This window comes from Diaporthe batatas (genome assembly GCF_019321695.1).
Source record: "Diaporthe batatas strain CRI 302-4 chromosome Unknown Contig00013, whole genome shotgun sequence".
Lineage (NCBI taxonomy): Eukaryota > Fungi > Ascomycota > Sordariomycetes > Diaporthales > Diaporthaceae > Diaporthe > Diaporthe batatas.
In genome coordinates, this window is record NW_025408560.1 from 2,214,128 (window position 1) to 2,230,473 (window position 16,346).

General features: G+C 49.8%; 2 protein-coding genes across 2 annotated transcripts; both read right to left on the reverse strand.

Annotated features, from left to right (window-relative positions):
* Positions 1-440: 440 nt before the first annotated feature.
* Positions 441-1,996, reverse strand: KVR01_010148 (uncharacterized protein). The gene is made up of 3 exons (XM_044786866.1): positions 1,566-1,996; positions 932-1,513; positions 441-820 (listed from the first exon to the last, which is right to left on the reverse strand). Exons 1-3 carry the CDS (start codon positions 1,845-1,847, stop codon positions 587-589), a joined length of 1,098 nt encoding a protein of 365 aa, XP_044640307.1. The 5' UTR covers positions 1,848-1,996; the 3' UTR covers positions 441-586.
* Positions 1,997-5,032: 3,036 nt separating this feature from the next.
* On the reverse strand, positions 5,033-11,138 carry KVR01_010631 (uncharacterized protein). Its single transcript, XM_044790923.1, has 4 exons — positions 9,249-11,138; positions 8,197-8,910; positions 7,049-8,126; positions 5,033-6,989 (listed from the first exon to the last, which is right to left on the reverse strand). Exons 1-4 carry the CDS (start codon positions 9,429-9,431, stop codon positions 6,067-6,069), a joined length of 2,898 nt encoding a protein of 965 aa, XP_044640790.1. The 5' UTR covers positions 9,432-11,138; the 3' UTR covers positions 5,033-6,066.
* Between the last annotated feature and the right edge of the window lie 5,208 nt (positions 11,139-16,346).

Genomic DNA, 16,346 nt, shown 5'->3' on the forward strand with positions numbered 1-16,346 from the left:
GACTTATGCGAAGTCTCTGGGTCAATGACTGTGTGGAGGTCCTTTATGCAATTCTGTTGACACGGTGTTCATGAGCGGAAGGTCCCGCGGGAGGGGGTGTCTGCGGACATCAAAGCAGACATCAATTGTAGCGCTGTCGCTGTTGCTGTCGACGATCTGTCTGCGATGATGTCTAGAATTAAAACATTACCTTAACCAATTCGGAGTGTTCAATCAGTTTATGGTTTATGGATGGTGCTGCCAAGGACAACGACGGGTTCTGGGTCACAGTCCGTGGTTGTGGTTGGTTTCCATGGCCGTCAAGGGCCCAATGCCAGTTTTCCAGATGCAAAAATCGAAGCAACTTCGGACAAAATGACCTCAACCAACGACTGAGTCATATTAACAAGCTGGTCGCACGTTTCCAGCCGCTAGATGTCAAAACACGTCCGATATGATTGTCACATCTAAGTTGCACTTGCAATTCGGGTCGTACGCAACTGACTGATCGTCTTCCAAGTCCTCTCTGCTGTCCGCTCCACCAGTGCTTCTCTGTCAGCGGGAAATTGATGAAACTCGTTGATAAACCATGAGCATATATGATGTATCAATCCTGAAAAAAATACCCGCATTCCATATCATGGTAATTATCGGGTGTGCCGTTTGTGAGAACCTGGTTATGTGTGTACCTGGGTAATGTACCCAGCAATACATCCTTGCCAACTTGAAGATCCCATAGTAGAGCTGATTCAAAACAGTCAGGGAAGTGACTGTCCTTGACCCTATTTTGTGCTAGCAACTGCAAGAGCCACAGCATTCCTGACGATGATGAATAGAGCATCTTTCAAACCAATCCCTGTCAGCTCCCAGATCTCCCATAAAAGACACTGTGTTGAAAGGTTTTGTTGCACGAAAGAGGCATCAAGTGGCTGAGAAAAGGATATGTTCTCACCTTCACGTGGCTGGGAGAAATCTCATCCAACCACTCCATCATGACAAAATATTCCGGCCAGGTCTCTTCATATCCTACCCGTGCAGGAGGGACACCTAGACAAGCTGTCGCAAGGCCGTGTCGCCAGTGGATCACCGTCTCGTCCGCATGTGATAACCCCAAGGCATAGACGCTCACGCGATCTGAGGGCTGGCCGTGGGCTGCCCAGAACCTGGAGAACTCTCCCTGCGTCGTGCAAGTCGCGATCCCGCACGCTGCCCACACCAGGCAGTAGTCGGTGGACGGATAGCCGTGAGAGCTGACCCATGCCAAGCAGGCTCTCATGTTGTCCCGGGACTGCCTGTCCTCCTCCTTGGCTATGTCGGCCTTGATGCTGTTCAAGCACTTGCGCCACAGCTTCGCGTTCTCCTTGGTCGAGCAGCCCGCAAAAGTGTAGGTAGGTGGTGCCTGCCAAGCTCGATTCTTGGGAGTTGAGAGGGGCGGATCGTCGTCCCATGAAGCCCGCCACCTCTCTTCCCGGTCGGTCTGGATCATCTGCCAGCGCAGACACATGGCGGCATCCTGGTGATCAACGTCATCGGGCTGTGATTTGATAAGCGAATTGCCCCATCGGGACTTTCGGGATCATACTGACCACAAGAAACGTTTCTTCGAGGTGTTCTTGTAAGTCGCCTGGTCGTATCCGTTGTTTGAACTCACAATACGCCTCCCGTGATTCCTCCCTTGCAACTCCATATGTAGCACGCACAATAGACCGACTGTCAGGAGCACCGTGCCTGCGTATGAATAGATCGCAGGCCCTCTTATTCATTTCACGTGCGGCTTTAACCCGTCTTGACCTTTTTAGAACCGATCCCAAAAGAACAACTATGGCTGTTCCCAAAATCCCCCAGCCAGTCAAAGCTCCTCTCCGCATTTCCAGGCAAAAGACTACACCGCTTCAATGGGCCGTAGAGGAAAATGAGGTCCGACTGCAAATGGGTCGAAGCTTAGTTATTTGTGCAATCGATCTCCAAGTGGGCTGGGATTCAGGATCTATACGTGTTAAGTCGCTGCCTGTTTTGCTCTGTGGCCATCGTCGGAGTCCGCGTAAGCTGCAACGCATCTCCAGGCAGACGCCAATGTGCTTCCCGCAAACCACACTGCTGCGAATTGATGACTAAGAACTTTCAACTATTTGAGATTCGGTCAATCAGAATCGACCGATTTTTAGTTAAAGTCGTTGAGACTGATGTGTATAAAAAGTGCGGAAAGTTCAATTTTATGGCCAAGACTTTGACTGCCCTCTGGAATTCATTTGCGGCTCACATGGCTTTCTCCAATTCACTTCAGAGAGAGATTGTTTATATGCTTTTTCCATCTGAGTAACGTGGATGGCCTTTCAAGATCATCTGTGCGACTGTCACAGGGCCTTAGGTACGTACTACACTTATCCCTTTAATACCACTGCTAGTGTTACCAGGTTTGTATTTTTTCTTGCTGTCATGTGTTACTACTTCTCTGAAGGACTACTTCTCTGAAGGTATGCCATTGTATAAAGGAACCGCAGAACGCTTTAAATGTATACCCGTGGGTTCGCTCTCGCTCCGAGGAACCCACTGCTGGCGCAGTGGGTGCCAAAACCCCCACACAGCCAAAACCCCCACACACTCAAGAAAAATAAAACACTATACTTAACTTAGTCTAACTTATTTAAATAAAAATAGTATAAAGTAAAAAAGGTAGTTTTATAAACCTTATTTTTTAAAGAATTTAAATAAAATAGGTATAAAATTCTAGGGTTAGGGTTTAACTAGATTTTATTACTTTTTTATATTAATATTATTATAAGTTTTAACTTTAAATAATTTTATATTAATATAAAAAATATATTATTATAATCTTTATAATATAAAGTATTTATAAAATAATATAAAAATTTAAGGTTAGGGTTTTATAACATATAAAATATATAAAATAAAGAAAATAAATAAAATAAATAAAGTATTAATTCTATTTATTAATTCTATTTATTAATTCTATTTATTAATTCTATTTATTAATTCTATTTATTAATTCTATTTATTAATTCTATTTATTAATTTTATCTATTAATTTTATTTAATAATTTTATTTAATAATTCTATATAATAATTTTATATAATAATTTTATATAATAATTTTATTTAATAATTCTATATAATAATTCTATATAATAGTTTTATATAATAATTCTATTTAATCATTCTTTATAATAATTCTATATAATAATTCTATATAATAATTCTATTTAATAATTTAAATATTAATATTTTATTTTAATATTTTATTTTAATATTCTAATTTAAAATTATTATTTATTAATTTATTTATTAATTGAATTATATATTTATTATAAATATAAAGTTTAAAATATTTATTAAATAAATATTTATAATTAATTAAATAAATTTATTTTAAATTACTTTAACTTTTAAAATATTTATTTTAATTTAATATTAAATAATAAAAGAAAAATATATAAAATAATATAAAATATTTTTCAAAATTTACTATAAAACCTTAACTTTAAACTTTTATTATATTTTATAAATACTTATTATATTATAAAGATTATAATAATATATTTTATATTAATATAAAATTATTTAAAATTTATATTTATAATCATATAAATATAAAATAGTAATAAAATCTAGTTAAACCCTAACCCTAGAATTTTATACTTATTTTATTTAAATTCCTTAAAAAATAAGGTTTATAAAACTACTTTCTTTTACTTTATACTATTTTCTTTAAGTAACTTAGACTAAGTTAAGTATAGTGTTTTATTTTTTTTAAGTGTGTGGGGGTTTTGGCCGTGCGGGGGTTTTGGCACCCCCTACGCCGGCAGGCGTAGGGGGCAACCGAAGGTCTGACCCCCGGGTATAGGGTAAGACCGAAACCATTGTCCCCATCCTCTAGAGTTAAATGGAATTAGACAACCTCAAGGACAAAGGTAGTGTTTAAAGAGACACAGATAATGTGTGTGATACTACCGGTAGCTATGTATTTAGCGCTGCTATGCCAGCTAGTCTTTCAACTACTGTTCGTCACACAACGGAACGCAAGCACTATACACCACACCAAACCCGAATCAATGATCTCTTGGCCACTAAGCTAGACACAAGTTGAAAAGCATTCATTAATCAACCTTGGAACTGCTAGAGATTATAACGGAAAGGTAATCACTACTATAGTATCTCACGGCCAATACAGTATATATAATATAGTTTTACTTCTATTCTATATATATCTAAGGATATATATAACACCTTTATATAATAGTAAGTATTTAAAACTTAACACTTAAAAAAAATATAATATTAATAATAATAATTATAATATAATAAATATTTATAACTTTAACTTTATAATATATAAATAAAACTAAAGGGTATTATTTTAATAATAATATTAATTAAAATTATAAATAAAAGTAATTTATAATTTAATTACTATAAAAGAGTTATATAGTAAGATTAAATCTTTAAAAATAGTTACTATATAAATAAATTATATTAAAGAAAGCCTAACTAAAATTATCCCTTTAAATATATATATATATATATATATATATATACCTTATAATAAAACTCTTACTAAATAAATATTATAACCCCTATTTAAATATATAGCTATTAACTTTAAAAGAATTTAAAATAAAGAAATAATTTATAATATACTACCCTTAAAACTTTTATAATAAAGTATTAAAACTCTTAAAAAAAGTTTTAAAAGTAATTTATAAAAAAATAAAAAAAAGGTATAATAAGTTTATCCTCTTTTAAGTCTATACTCTTATTACTAATAACTATTAACTTCTTAATAATATAGAAAAGTATAATAAAAATAAAAAAAAGAGTAGATTTAAAGTTCCTCTTTAAAAGGATTATAAGGATATATATAAAACTATTAAAGACTTTATATATAAGCTTTAAACTATTAGGGAAGAAACGAGTAGTTAAATAGTATAAAGGAAAAATATAGTGTAGCCGAAGCCCAATATATATAATAGCCCGTCATATAGCCCAGTGTGGCTTAGAGGCACACCGGACAGCAAACCGTCGGGCGAATTGTACACTTGTTGGAATTGAATCCAATTGAACTTTCATGTCGGGGTATATACATGCCTAAGATAAATGATGTGCAAGCCATTTCTTCTCTAAGTCTCCTAACAAACCAGGCAGGACAGGAGTCACCTGGGCAGACGATAGAGAACCAAACAGGGGAGAGTATTATTCCCTCCCCTCTCCGAGAATTAGGAAAAAAAGCAACTCAAACCCAGTTTTCCTGCCAACGCCTACACGCATGCTGACAACATGGCCTAGAAGCCATTCCGGTGGGGGTATCGTAACGTGCTTCCAACGTTCGAGCCATGGCTCCTGGTCACTATCTGTCTGCCGGCTCTGTGCCCATGATGGGGGTGAAATCTCCGCCCTGCATATATGTGCCGATGGGTAATGTCGCACGTCACATCCATCACTTCCTTCTTTCCCCGGCCCGCCCGCACCTCGACGCCAGGGTGTTGTCCGTTTTATATGTCCATGACAATTATTCCCGGCCATTACCGTGGGTTCCTCCCCCCCTCCCCCGTCTCCGCGTGGTTGCCCCACCCCCTCGCAAATGCATATGTCGCGCGTCAGATGCAACCCTTCGGTACTGCACTCCTTCTCGCCCTGTCTGTGCGCCGTGCTGCCCCTGGTTCCTGGGGTTTTATTTTTAGGCCCACGGCGTTTGCAATAGCGCCACTGTGCTCCAGGCGTCGAGAGGACCACCCCCCCCCACCCCATGTCCTGCCAATGGGAAGAGATCTTCGACGCAGTGGGGGGATAAGGTGTGCCAGCGTGTATGTTGGGTATTCAGAAACGTATTGATGTTGCACGACGTCTGTCCGAAGGGGAAATGAAGACTTAGGACCCCGCTGCTGGTGTTTGCGTTGGCGATAATTGGACTAGCGATATTGGATGGCTGCCCGCATTTGTGTGCGTGAGTGTGGGTGTCAATATATAGCTGTCTCCTCAGCATTTGTGGCACCCAGCCGGGTTATAGAACGTGGCTGATCCCCATTTTTCTCTCGTACCCCTCCTGTTCTTTGATCCGGTAAGCATCATCGATCATTCACCGGTGTGGCTCGGGTTGTGGTACGCCATCATCATCGACCATTGGCCTCCCTGCGAGGGCACCGTGCCGCCCCCCGTCCCACCGCCGCCCGGGTCGCCTGAGCCCCGCTGCTCACCGCCGAGCGGCATGAGCGCGTGGGCGTTGGTGCCGTAGCGGTCTTGGGGGGAATGGGCTACGCCCATCGCGATGGCGCTGCTCCACTCGTTGGGCCACGGGTTGCCGCTGTTTGGGACCTGCGGCACGGTGGGCATGCCGTTGGGCGCCCCCGGCCCGGTGTTCATCCACCCTGCCTGGGCCTGCTGCTGATGATGGTGCGTCTGGTTTGCCGCCGCCGCCGCCGCCGCTTGTTGCGCGTTGTTGTAGCTGACCATCGGGTTGTGCGTTGCTTGTGGCGAGTGCCCGGGGGGCGTATGCGTCATCTGAGCTGCTGCCGCCGCCGCCGCCGTTGTGGCGTACAGGTAATGTGCCGACTCCCCGGTGACTGCTATGTAGGAAGACTGCATGGAGCCCGATGCGGATGTTGGTGTCGATATGCCGGGTGGGAGATCGGCGTATCCCATTTGGGAATAGGCGGTGCTCGGTGTGGTCAGCGAAGTGTTGTAGTAGGGCGTGCTCGCCATGCTCGGGGGGCGATGGATCGACAACTGCTCCGTAGCGTTCACCATCGAACTCGGTGTGGTGCTGTTGGATCGCAGCGACGGACGCCTGGACGCTGCCGAGCCGAATCCCTCCTGTTTGACTGTGAGATTGTGTTGCGGATGCGTCGCGAACTGTGACGTCGGCGTGCTATTCGTGCTGGCATTATGATTGCTGTTGCTATTGCGCCTTGCTCCCAGGTCATTTTCAATCGAGGCAACGGTGCGGTCGATGACGTTGGTAATCTGTGGCATTAATCGAGACTCGGGGCCTGGGACATCTTATGAGCAAGTGAGCCAAATGACTAATGACCTTAAACTGGAGATGGGAGCAACTAACCGATTCCGAGGTATTTTGTCACCTCCACTATCACCGACAATCCCATATTTATGTCGGTCTTGAGGTTATTGAGCTCGGTCATCGTCATGTCCGCCCGTCTCTCCCAATGAGCGGTAACAATTGTGAACAAAGCAGCCACGTAGACGGCCAGTTGGTACCACGTCGTGTCAAGCGATTTAAGCCTTGACAATTCGCTTGCGATTCTCAGCAGGCCTCTTGCTGACTCCTCGGAAACTCTGCTATTCTCTGCAACAAGGTTCGGGTCGGTGCTGGCACAGCGAGATGGGTGGCGTAGACAAAACATAAACTCGTGATTTGAGCCTGCCAGGTATGACGCCAGCATCTGGTTTTGTGGCTTGCACTTGTCAACCTGCAGGTCCTCTGGGAGGTCCCGTTCGTAGTTCCGGAATTGTTGCTCTAGTCGCTGCACAGACGCCATGTACTTGTTCGGGTCCTGGCGTACAGAGTACACATTGTTCCACAATTCCATGAAAAGAAAAGCCAGCTTGAAGCCGGCATGGCCCACGAGCCAGGAGCATTCGCCTATCCTTGATGGGTCCGTGATACCGCTCTCGTCGATACATTCGTCGGGAATACGGATCGGAAGCTCGGTGTCGAAATCGTCGGCCCTGATCGGCATGGGCTTGCCTATTCTGCCGTATAGTATCACGACTATAGTAAATATGCTCCACCACAGACGTTTCCGCATCTCGTTTTCAAGTGTAGTGGGTTCGTCCTTGTCGAGAAATGCACGATGCAAGTTCATGTCCATGGCTCGCGTCCATGTCAGGGTCGCCATCAGGTAGGCCGGCCCGGGTTTTGGAAAGCCGCGACAATGAATTAGCATCAGCACTAATGCCTGAGTAGACGGGATAGACATTTCGGAGCCCAAGTCCCATGTCTTGTCAAGGCACCAGTGGTAGTGCCTATTTGAGAGCTCGTTTAGCTGCGCTTTCCTCTCTGGATCTCCGCCGTCCCGCACGCTGAACTGGTAGTACATGATGGCGAAGACCATGTGCACGATAGCCAGCTCTGACGTCGATGCTTTGTAGGTTTGATCATCGTATATCCTTGAGAGCTGCGGTACCAAGTTGCATTAGAAGATAGCCCTGCACCCGCCCGTCCGCGAACAAATGGGACAACATTACCAATCTGAGATAAGTCGGCTTGTGAAGAATGGGCATAAACGGGCCCAGCATCACAAAGAACCACTCGGAGTAACTGAAGGCCTCTTCTTTTGCCGGAAAATGGATTTCGAGGGGTGGGTTGACCTTGGATATCGAGTTGACAAAAGACTGCAAGGATTTATTATAGAGCGGGGTGTTGTTCGGAATGCCTGGCGGTGGGCCGTCCACGTCCGGGGCGTTGAAAGATGTAATGTCTATCGTTGTTCCTAGTATGGAGAGCTGAGTGCCATTGATACTACACAAGGGTGCGCCTTGGGCTGCGCCGCCGAGACGGCCGTCGGCTGTCCTGGGATCTGCGGACTGGAGGGAAGATGCCTGCTGCGTGCTAGAGTAGCCCATCATTAATCTCTCGGGTTGGCGGCTAGCATCCTTCACCCATAGAGAAAAGAATTGTGTCCATTGGTCCTTGCTTGGGTCGTTGTCGGGGTCCAGCGACGTGCTTAATCCGTAGGGAGGAGTCCACTGCCACGGTCGGACCTGAATTCCTTTGTCTTCGAGCAACTTCTCCATGTCACGCAGGCGGGTCATCATGTCCTTTTTCTCGCGCTCAAGCTGTTGCAGATAACCGCGACGCTCTGTGCGTCCAGTGACACGGTCGGTGACATAGCATTCGAGGTTCTGCTGCGCGCATGGGGAGCATCCTTCGGGTAGTCCATCGCATCGGATTTTGCGAACCTAGATTCCAGACACACAGAGAGAAAGTCAGCCTGACGCACGGCGAGCTTTGCGGCTAGATTCAGTATAATCGGCCTCCTCTTTAGACATAACCTCGTCGGCTAACCTGCTCCGCGTGTGCGTTCGCATCGTCATCTCTGAAGGGCGAAGTCGTTTCTGACAATCGATCCCGCTTTTGATGCCAGCGCATGCACTATGATGGTTCCATCACGGTTCCATGATGCAGGGACTCCCAAATAACCGGTACCACGTGAGTCGTCACAATTCGAGGTCTTTGAGAGGCGCATGTCGGCCTGCAATGGGATAAAGAAGAGCAGCATGTCAGTAAGACGACGTACCTTGCAGCGATCGCACGCCTGTCCCGTCCGCGTATACGATTGCAATTTGTCCTTGACCACCTGTGAGAAGTCCTCCGGCCCTCTCTCGAGGCGAGGTAGCTTGACCTTGGATGTGCCAGGGAAGTTGTCCTGAGAAGACTCGCCCACCTCGCCAGGCCGCTTCGAAAGACGCCCTGAAGGCATTATCTATCCCCAGTGCAACGCTGGTGGCGGCCGACCGGTCAGCGACAGGTGTGCTGCGGTCAGCCTCCCCGTCTGCCTACTAGGTGGGCTTCCCCAGCAAGGTTCTGACTGCTTCTTCGATCGACGCGGTGCTTATCGATGGGTCGGTCCCACTTGGCCAGCAATATGTTGGGTGTTCCTCTCCAATCGGCAGGACGTGGCGTTCACCGCAAATCCGGAGATGTTCTGATGCCGAGAATGAGCGGACCTGGATCGATATCTCCCCGCAGGCTTGCTGGGACGTGGTAGGCTCCTCTGGGGGGGCCTGGCGGGCGTACAAGAATTGCACCACCTCTCGGGGCAGTTCTATGCGCACCGCACTGCGCCTTCCGGGGCTCCTTCGGTGCTGGATGAGCACTGGATCAACGGCGGATCCACGACCCAACCGGAACGCCTCCTCTGAGGACAGTGCCTCCGGCGCCGTTTCCGTGGCAGTTGATTGGTCTATTAGGGCTCTTCCGGGGTAAGACAAAGCTATGTTAAGAATCGTAAAGGGATGGCCGTCTATGCGGCCGTCTGCGGAGATGCTGTGTCGGTCGCACAAGCCGGGGTGTTCGTTCGTTCGGGCGGGCGTTTAGATGGATAGGCGTGAAATGGATCCTGGGCCACCAAACGGCTAAGAATTCTTGGGTGGCAGATAGGCGTCGCAGAGCTGGCCCCAGGAATATCAAGGATGTCCAGGGCTTGTGGAGCGGACCGCAGTGGCACGGAGAGAATAAGGTGTTTAAACCTCGCGGCAACGGCGCTGGTAGGGAGCTAGAGCAGAGCCGGGAGCGAGGGAGCAGCCGTCCGGGGGAGAACGCGTGCCTAATAGTGTGTAGGTCGAGGTGTCGATAGGCTTTCCAGTCTGGGCGAAAGGTACCGGAGCCCACCCGAAGGAGAAAAAAAGGCCAGGGGGACGGCGACAAGAACCAAGAGTGCTCGTTGGTCCCAGGTCCAGATCCAGCACTTTCAAGGGGTTGGGTGTGTGTAACTCGTGTGCGTGCACACCCTCGTAGAAGTCCAGTCCTCCCGCTCTATGCATGCCAACAGGGGACACACCGAACTATTATCACATTCGGGCTCACTTCGTCAATGTAAGCTGTGCGCGCAGATACAGAGCACGGTACGCCGTACGTGTACCTGTGGTCGACTTGGGCACATATACACTTGCGCACCGTACAAGACCCTGTACTTAGTTGCCGGCATGCCCAAATTTTGGAGCGTCTGCGCCGCAAGTGTCGCCCCAGTTGCCTGCCGTTGCCAAAAAGAAGGGGGGGAGGGACGGCAGTGGATGTATTCAAGGTTACCTATCGCCACCGGCCTGTGGGTGCCGCCCAGGTTCCACAGTTGGACCCCAAGGTCCCCTCTGACTTCGGCCGATTGTACCCTGCCTGGCAGTTCGTGCCCTTGGGATCGTATCCAAAGTGCTGGGAAAGTGGGCTGCGCTCGAGTCCACCGGAAATTGCAGGCTCTCAGGGATGCCGAAGCTTATTGGTCGCCTGTGGAATGCCCAGGCTGTCTTACTCACTGCTTGGCTGACTGTCTGCGTACATAGTATGCAAAAGGCGTGGGGGAATGATTGATACAGTGATATCAGACCACACGGTCGAACATAGAGGGAGGAGGACCAGGGAAAGAAAAGATACGGCAACTTTGTCTCGTGATGGCTTTTCCCGTGGTTTTAACCACCGGCGTCTGGGATCAGGCTTGTGGGCGGTGACATCCAAACATTGGCAAACACTGGGCGTGTCTAACGTCACAAAAGGGTCATGACCATGCCAGCAAGGAGGATCGGGTAAGCACATTGTGTTACTCGAGTTCTGCGGTAGCTCCAGCAATGCACGAAAAGTATGGCATGGTGTCGCCAGCAGTGGGGGGCTGCGTTCTCTGCGTGCGTGTTGTGGCACCGTGTCTCTGTGCCGGCTGCCTGCTGTGCGACTGGATCGACCACCTGTCATGCTGGGCTCAGGGTTGAATGGTTGGACAGCAGAGGCAGAGGCTGGCTGGTACAAGGTGCCTGTGTGCTTGCACGTTGTGCCAGTGTCTGCAGATCCCGTCCCAAACCTCGAAGCAATCCCGAGATCTGAGCCCCTCGTGGCCTAGGCGTTGATCTGACAGATGACGGGATGTCCCCCTGGCAGACTGGCTAGCACATCTGCTGTGCAGTAGACAGGTTCGCCGTGCGGGCAGACAAGTAGCTAGTACACCATGCCGCATGTACGCGTGTGAGGCCATGCAGGTGGGGTCGGTGCTGCTTGGGTCCTTGACAGGCGGTCAACGGTCTAGACCAAGAGACGATGCGGCTGGGACAACCATGGACGGGCAGATCCTTGCCCATCTCGTGCGCAAGTGAAATGAATGAGTCTCCGGTGTGGAGGTGCGGTGCGTAGCAGCCTCAAGCATGCCCTCATATAGTATAGTCCGGCTAATACGTTGGACACCAATAGCCCCCACATCGAAGAGCTGGCTGGCTGGCTGGTACTTTGGCAGGTACTATGTAAGGCAGGCTGTGAGGACGGTGGCACGCTCATGCAAGGTGTGGCTCCCCAAATCGACCCAGTCTCGCAACTCGTCCAGTTGTGACCAGATGCACCGGATCGGATCTTTCGGGCCAGTTTTTAAGGCTGAGACAGGCGGGAGGGGACAGGGGAACGTCCGCCAGGGCATGCCAGGACAGCGTCCGAGGCATGGCGAGGAGACACAAGGTGCTAGTGTCGTCTGGCCCTTGTTAGCACGCACGGAGTAGTGTACGGAGTAGGTGCACGGAAAACTGCGGTGGCCGTTGAGTGGCTGTCAACTGTTCCTGGCCACTCACTCTTACTTGGGTCTCTTCCCCACCAGGGACTCCCCATGATCAGAGCACTGGCGCATTCTACGGGTAGATACACACAAGGCTTATTTCTTGTGGGGGAACCCAGCCCGCTCAGGAGCTTCCATCGGGTTGTGGAAGCTTTCGAAAACTCGGGACGACTCAGCTCCCGGCTTCGATACTACCTTCAAGGACAGGCATTGCTAGCCTGCTGGGAGCCCGCCGGGCTGGCCGGCGGCGCCGGTGTTGTCTGCTGCCCATTGACAGCTGTCAGTGTCAGCAACAGCTGCGCCCCGAAATGAGGCCCTGGGACAGATAAACATCGGAGCTTCACGTTGGACGTCTTCATATCATGTCCGTCTTCCGCCTTCCGCTCTCCCACCGCGCATCTTCTCTTATTGAGGCAATTGTTGCTTGCAGGGTGTCCCCACCGGATCGAGATGAGCTGATCAACATATTGATTCTTTACTAGTGGGGTCGACGATCTGAAATGGGGTATTAGGGAACAGGCCCTGGGTTGGCCACGGTTAGATTCCGCTGTGTATGGCGCATATGCCCGTCCCCATCGAGAGTGCCAACCAGCCCGGACGGCCTTGGGATCCCACACACGAGCATTGGCATGGCCAGGAACAGACTCCCCGACCCCTCAAGGAACGGTGGTGTACCTCAAACTAGCATTGTCAAGCCCGCCCCAGACCGGCAAGTGTTCCCAGGGTCCCTTCGCCCCGGCGAAATTTGGTCTCCTCCGTCCGACAAGCCCACGCGGCATCGCGGAACAATATATGAAAATACGGGGGCCGTCTTAGGGGTTTGCCGGGCACGGTGATACTTTTTTGTAAGCTCGACGCCAGCGGTATAGCCCACACTTTACGCAGTGATCTTCTCTTGGCCGCGGACTGCTGTGTAGGGCGTAACGTCGCATGCCGGGCTCCCGGACGGGCCCGATCTGGCATGGGCCCAAGGTGAGCGAGTCAAGCCCGTTTATTCAGCCCTGAATGGGGATCGGGAAAATTGAAAAAAAAGAAAAAAGGAAAAAAGGAAAACCCAATTCCATGGAGTCTACGTGGCGCCTCCAGGGGAAAACAGGGAGGAGATCTCAGTGTTTCCTAGCTCTCAAGGAGATGTCCCGTACGGAGTAGAGGCATCAGACTGCGCGTTGTTGTGATCGTGGTCCGTACGGAGTACGCTGCTGGGTCCCTGCCATTCGCGCCACACGCGCGTGTTTCCACTAATCGTTTCGCCGAGGTAACTCGCAGTTTGGCCCCAAATCAGTTCAAGTGGCACCTGCAGCTGACCCGCGAAGGGGTTAAGTGTCCGGTGAGTACGCCAGGTTCCCACGGCGTGACAGAGGCATGAGGTTGCCAATCACCTGCAGTCGAAAGCGCCCATGCTACTCCGTACATTTGGGCAGTTGGGCAGCCAGCACAGGGTCTAGAAGCGTTGTCAGCCTGCACGAGGGCGTGCCAGCGCGTGTCTGCTTCTTTCGCGATCGTCCACGGATCGTACCGGGCCGGCTGTGCACTGTACAGGACGTTTTGCTGTGTTCCAGCAACAGGGAAACCGAAGTTTACCGTCGCCAAGCATGGTCATATTCAGTCAACCTGGTAGCCGGCTGAACAGGGTCGACCCATTCAATAACTAATGTGACCCGCCATTGTGCTCTCGGGACTTTTTTCCGGTTTCTGTCAGTGGACATGAGAGGCAGTCCATGTTGACACCAGGACCCAAAGACCCAAAAGAGCAACTATGGCATCATGTCCCGCTCTGTCTGTACACTAGGACGAAATCCACACATACCGGCACGGTACAAGACCTGTCGCTACCCGGGTATATGGCACAGCCCTGGCAATATGGAAAACCTTGTCCAATCCCAGGGCCTGGCCGCCGACATGCAGACGGACCCCGATACCTAGGTACCCGCAGCCACTTGTGTGAATATTCTAATTAGACTCCATGGGGAGTAGTATTCGCAATTCCAAAAAGAGGCAGTATGATGGAAAACTATGAAATGCCCTGCGTCATGACCACACAGGCGTCGATCGAATACCCACCGTGCAAGGGGAAAGTCCAGTAGCCAATGGCAGGATGCCTACTCAGCCGCGCTCACCGGACGCGTCTCGTGGATCTCCTGGCCCATCATCCCTAGCTGGGTTCGGACAGGGGGTCCAAGTCAGGGTTTGTGTAGGGATAGACTGCTCGGACTCGTCCCCGACTGTGGGTAGCTAATAAGCATTTCACAGTCGGCGATGGACGGGGACGGTCGCTACTTGACCGGAATCGTAGGCTGAAACAGGAGCACACAAGACCGGCCTACGTCCCGGCGGCACGACATCGCCAAAATGACCACCGACTCCGCCGGCCCACCTCATGTATCCGTCTTTTTTGTCAATAGTCGACCGGGAGTTTCCTCATGCAAAGTAGCGCACTGGCGCTAACAACCAACCGGCACAAACAGCCGAGTCAAGCGCCTCTGCATCCCACAAACCTCCTGTCAAACACCCCTATCTGGGTCTATCCTAGGCCGGGAGACATTGTTGGGACGCCTAATCTTTTAGCGAGTCCCGGTGCTGGGTGTCGCTAATAATCAAGCAAGGCAGTTCGAGTTTCCAGCATGCGACCGAGACCGACTTGTGTCCGTCACAAACAAATTCGCTTCTGCTATGCGGGTAGATATCAGGCCCTCCTGCAGGTCCTAGTAATGGCTGCCTCGATACGATGGCCTAACGCTGTATGTTTGTAAAACACCCCGACGGGCTCAGGCGGCCATGGGGGGCTCTTAAGAACTTGATTTCAAACCACTCATTCTTGTCGGGCTTTGGGCGAGCCCGGAGCCACTACGAAAGTTCTGAACCAAGGCAAATTGGTTACTTTGCAGCAAGCCTGCTCTCGTACGCACGCCATGTGGGCCGCGCCGACTGCCACATGCCTGCCTGCCTGAAGGGAAGCAACTATTGTCGGTAGGAATGCCGTCGCACAGGGCACGTAGACTGACAGGTCGCACTCGCTTCACAAGCCTCCTCCACTCCCGAACCAAACTTTCCCAAGTTGGTTGTTGTGAGAGACATCTAAGGAACCCTAGGCTGATCCAGAAAATAGGGCCACAGGCTTGATTGATTGTGAGCGGCAGACGATCTCGACCGTAGGGTGAGTGGGGGGCCAGTGGTACATGGGATTCGACACGATTGCTCACGCTTCGGATCCGAAGCGCACCCTGAACCCGCTCGTGCCTGTCTGGGATCGGCTTCCCACTTTTGTGCGTTTTGTCTTGGTCCCAAGACTTGGGATTCCCTGCTCCCTGGGCCAACGAGACACTGGGACACGAGGGGACGGGAACTCCATCTCCCAAGTTTCCCCGGTGCCATGTCTTGCACAGTAGAGGAACGCCGGCCGCGGGCAGCGACACGCTGTTTCCGATTGGATCAAGTGAGCCACATTGGACCGAGCTGACAAGGCTAGATCTGCGTATACCGTATATCGGCGAGATCCATGGCTTTCTCCGTCTGACACGGAGTTCTAGGAGGCGGGCCCCTTGGCCGTGTGCCCTACATGGTCCTTGATCAGAGGCGATCACACAAAAATGCCTCGCAATTGCAGCCCAAAGGGCACAAGACAGCTACCGCTATTGATGAGGGGTACCTTGGAGGATCCATCTTGTGATCCAAACCAATGGAAACTGTTGAGCACGCAATGGGTCGGCACTGAGGCGCCTGCAACGTAGCCACCCCCGTCCCACGCGGGCAAAAGCAAGCTTGGATCACAGCTGGGCCAGGTAGCTGCAGTACCCTCCCGGCATATCAAATGCTGCAGCTTGCGTTCTACTGTGTGGTCTTCCAGGGGTCAGATTATGGCCCCTTCACATGAGGCAAGCGCACACGAACCCCGGCCGCGATGCGGGACTCGGACTAGGCGCTCAACAGTCTGAGACGTTACGGTCGTAGACTTTGCTGGTTGGGAAGAGACGGTGAAAAGAACCAGAAAAAACAAGTTACAAAAAAACAAAAGAAAAAGCAACAGAATCTGGAAAAGTACGAGACACTTCTCAAGAGTGGCTCTAATGGTCCAAATAGGGCTGCTACGTCAGAGTC

Excerpts from the sequence above, each read along its gene's own strand:
- KVR01_010631 (XM_044790923.1), bottom strand. The coding sequence starts at position 9,431 with ATGCCTTCAGGGCGTCTTTCGAAGCGGCCTGGCGAGGTGGGCGAGTCT. Across the intron at positions 8,911-9,248 it reads AGGCGTGCGATCGCTGCAAG|GTTCGCAAAATCCGATGCGA; the intron begins GTACGTCGTCTT and ends TCTGGAATCTAG. Across the intron at positions 6,990-7,048 it reads GACAAAATACCTCGGAATCG|ATGTCCCAGGCCCCGAGTCT; the intron begins GTTAGTTGCTCC and ends CTTGCTCATAAG.
- KVR01_010148 (XM_044786866.1), bottom strand. The coding sequence starts at position 1,847 with ATGCGGAGAGGAGCTTTGACTGGCTGGGGGATTTTGGGAACAGCCATA. Across the intron at positions 1,514-1,565 it reads TCGAAGAAACGTTTCTTGTG|CCCGATGACGTTGATCACCA; the intron begins GTCAGTATGATC and ends ATCAAATCACAG. Across the intron at positions 821-931 it reads TTTCTCCCAGCCACGTGAAG|ATGCTCTATTCATCATCGTC; the intron begins GTGAGAACATAT and ends TTGGTTTGAAAG.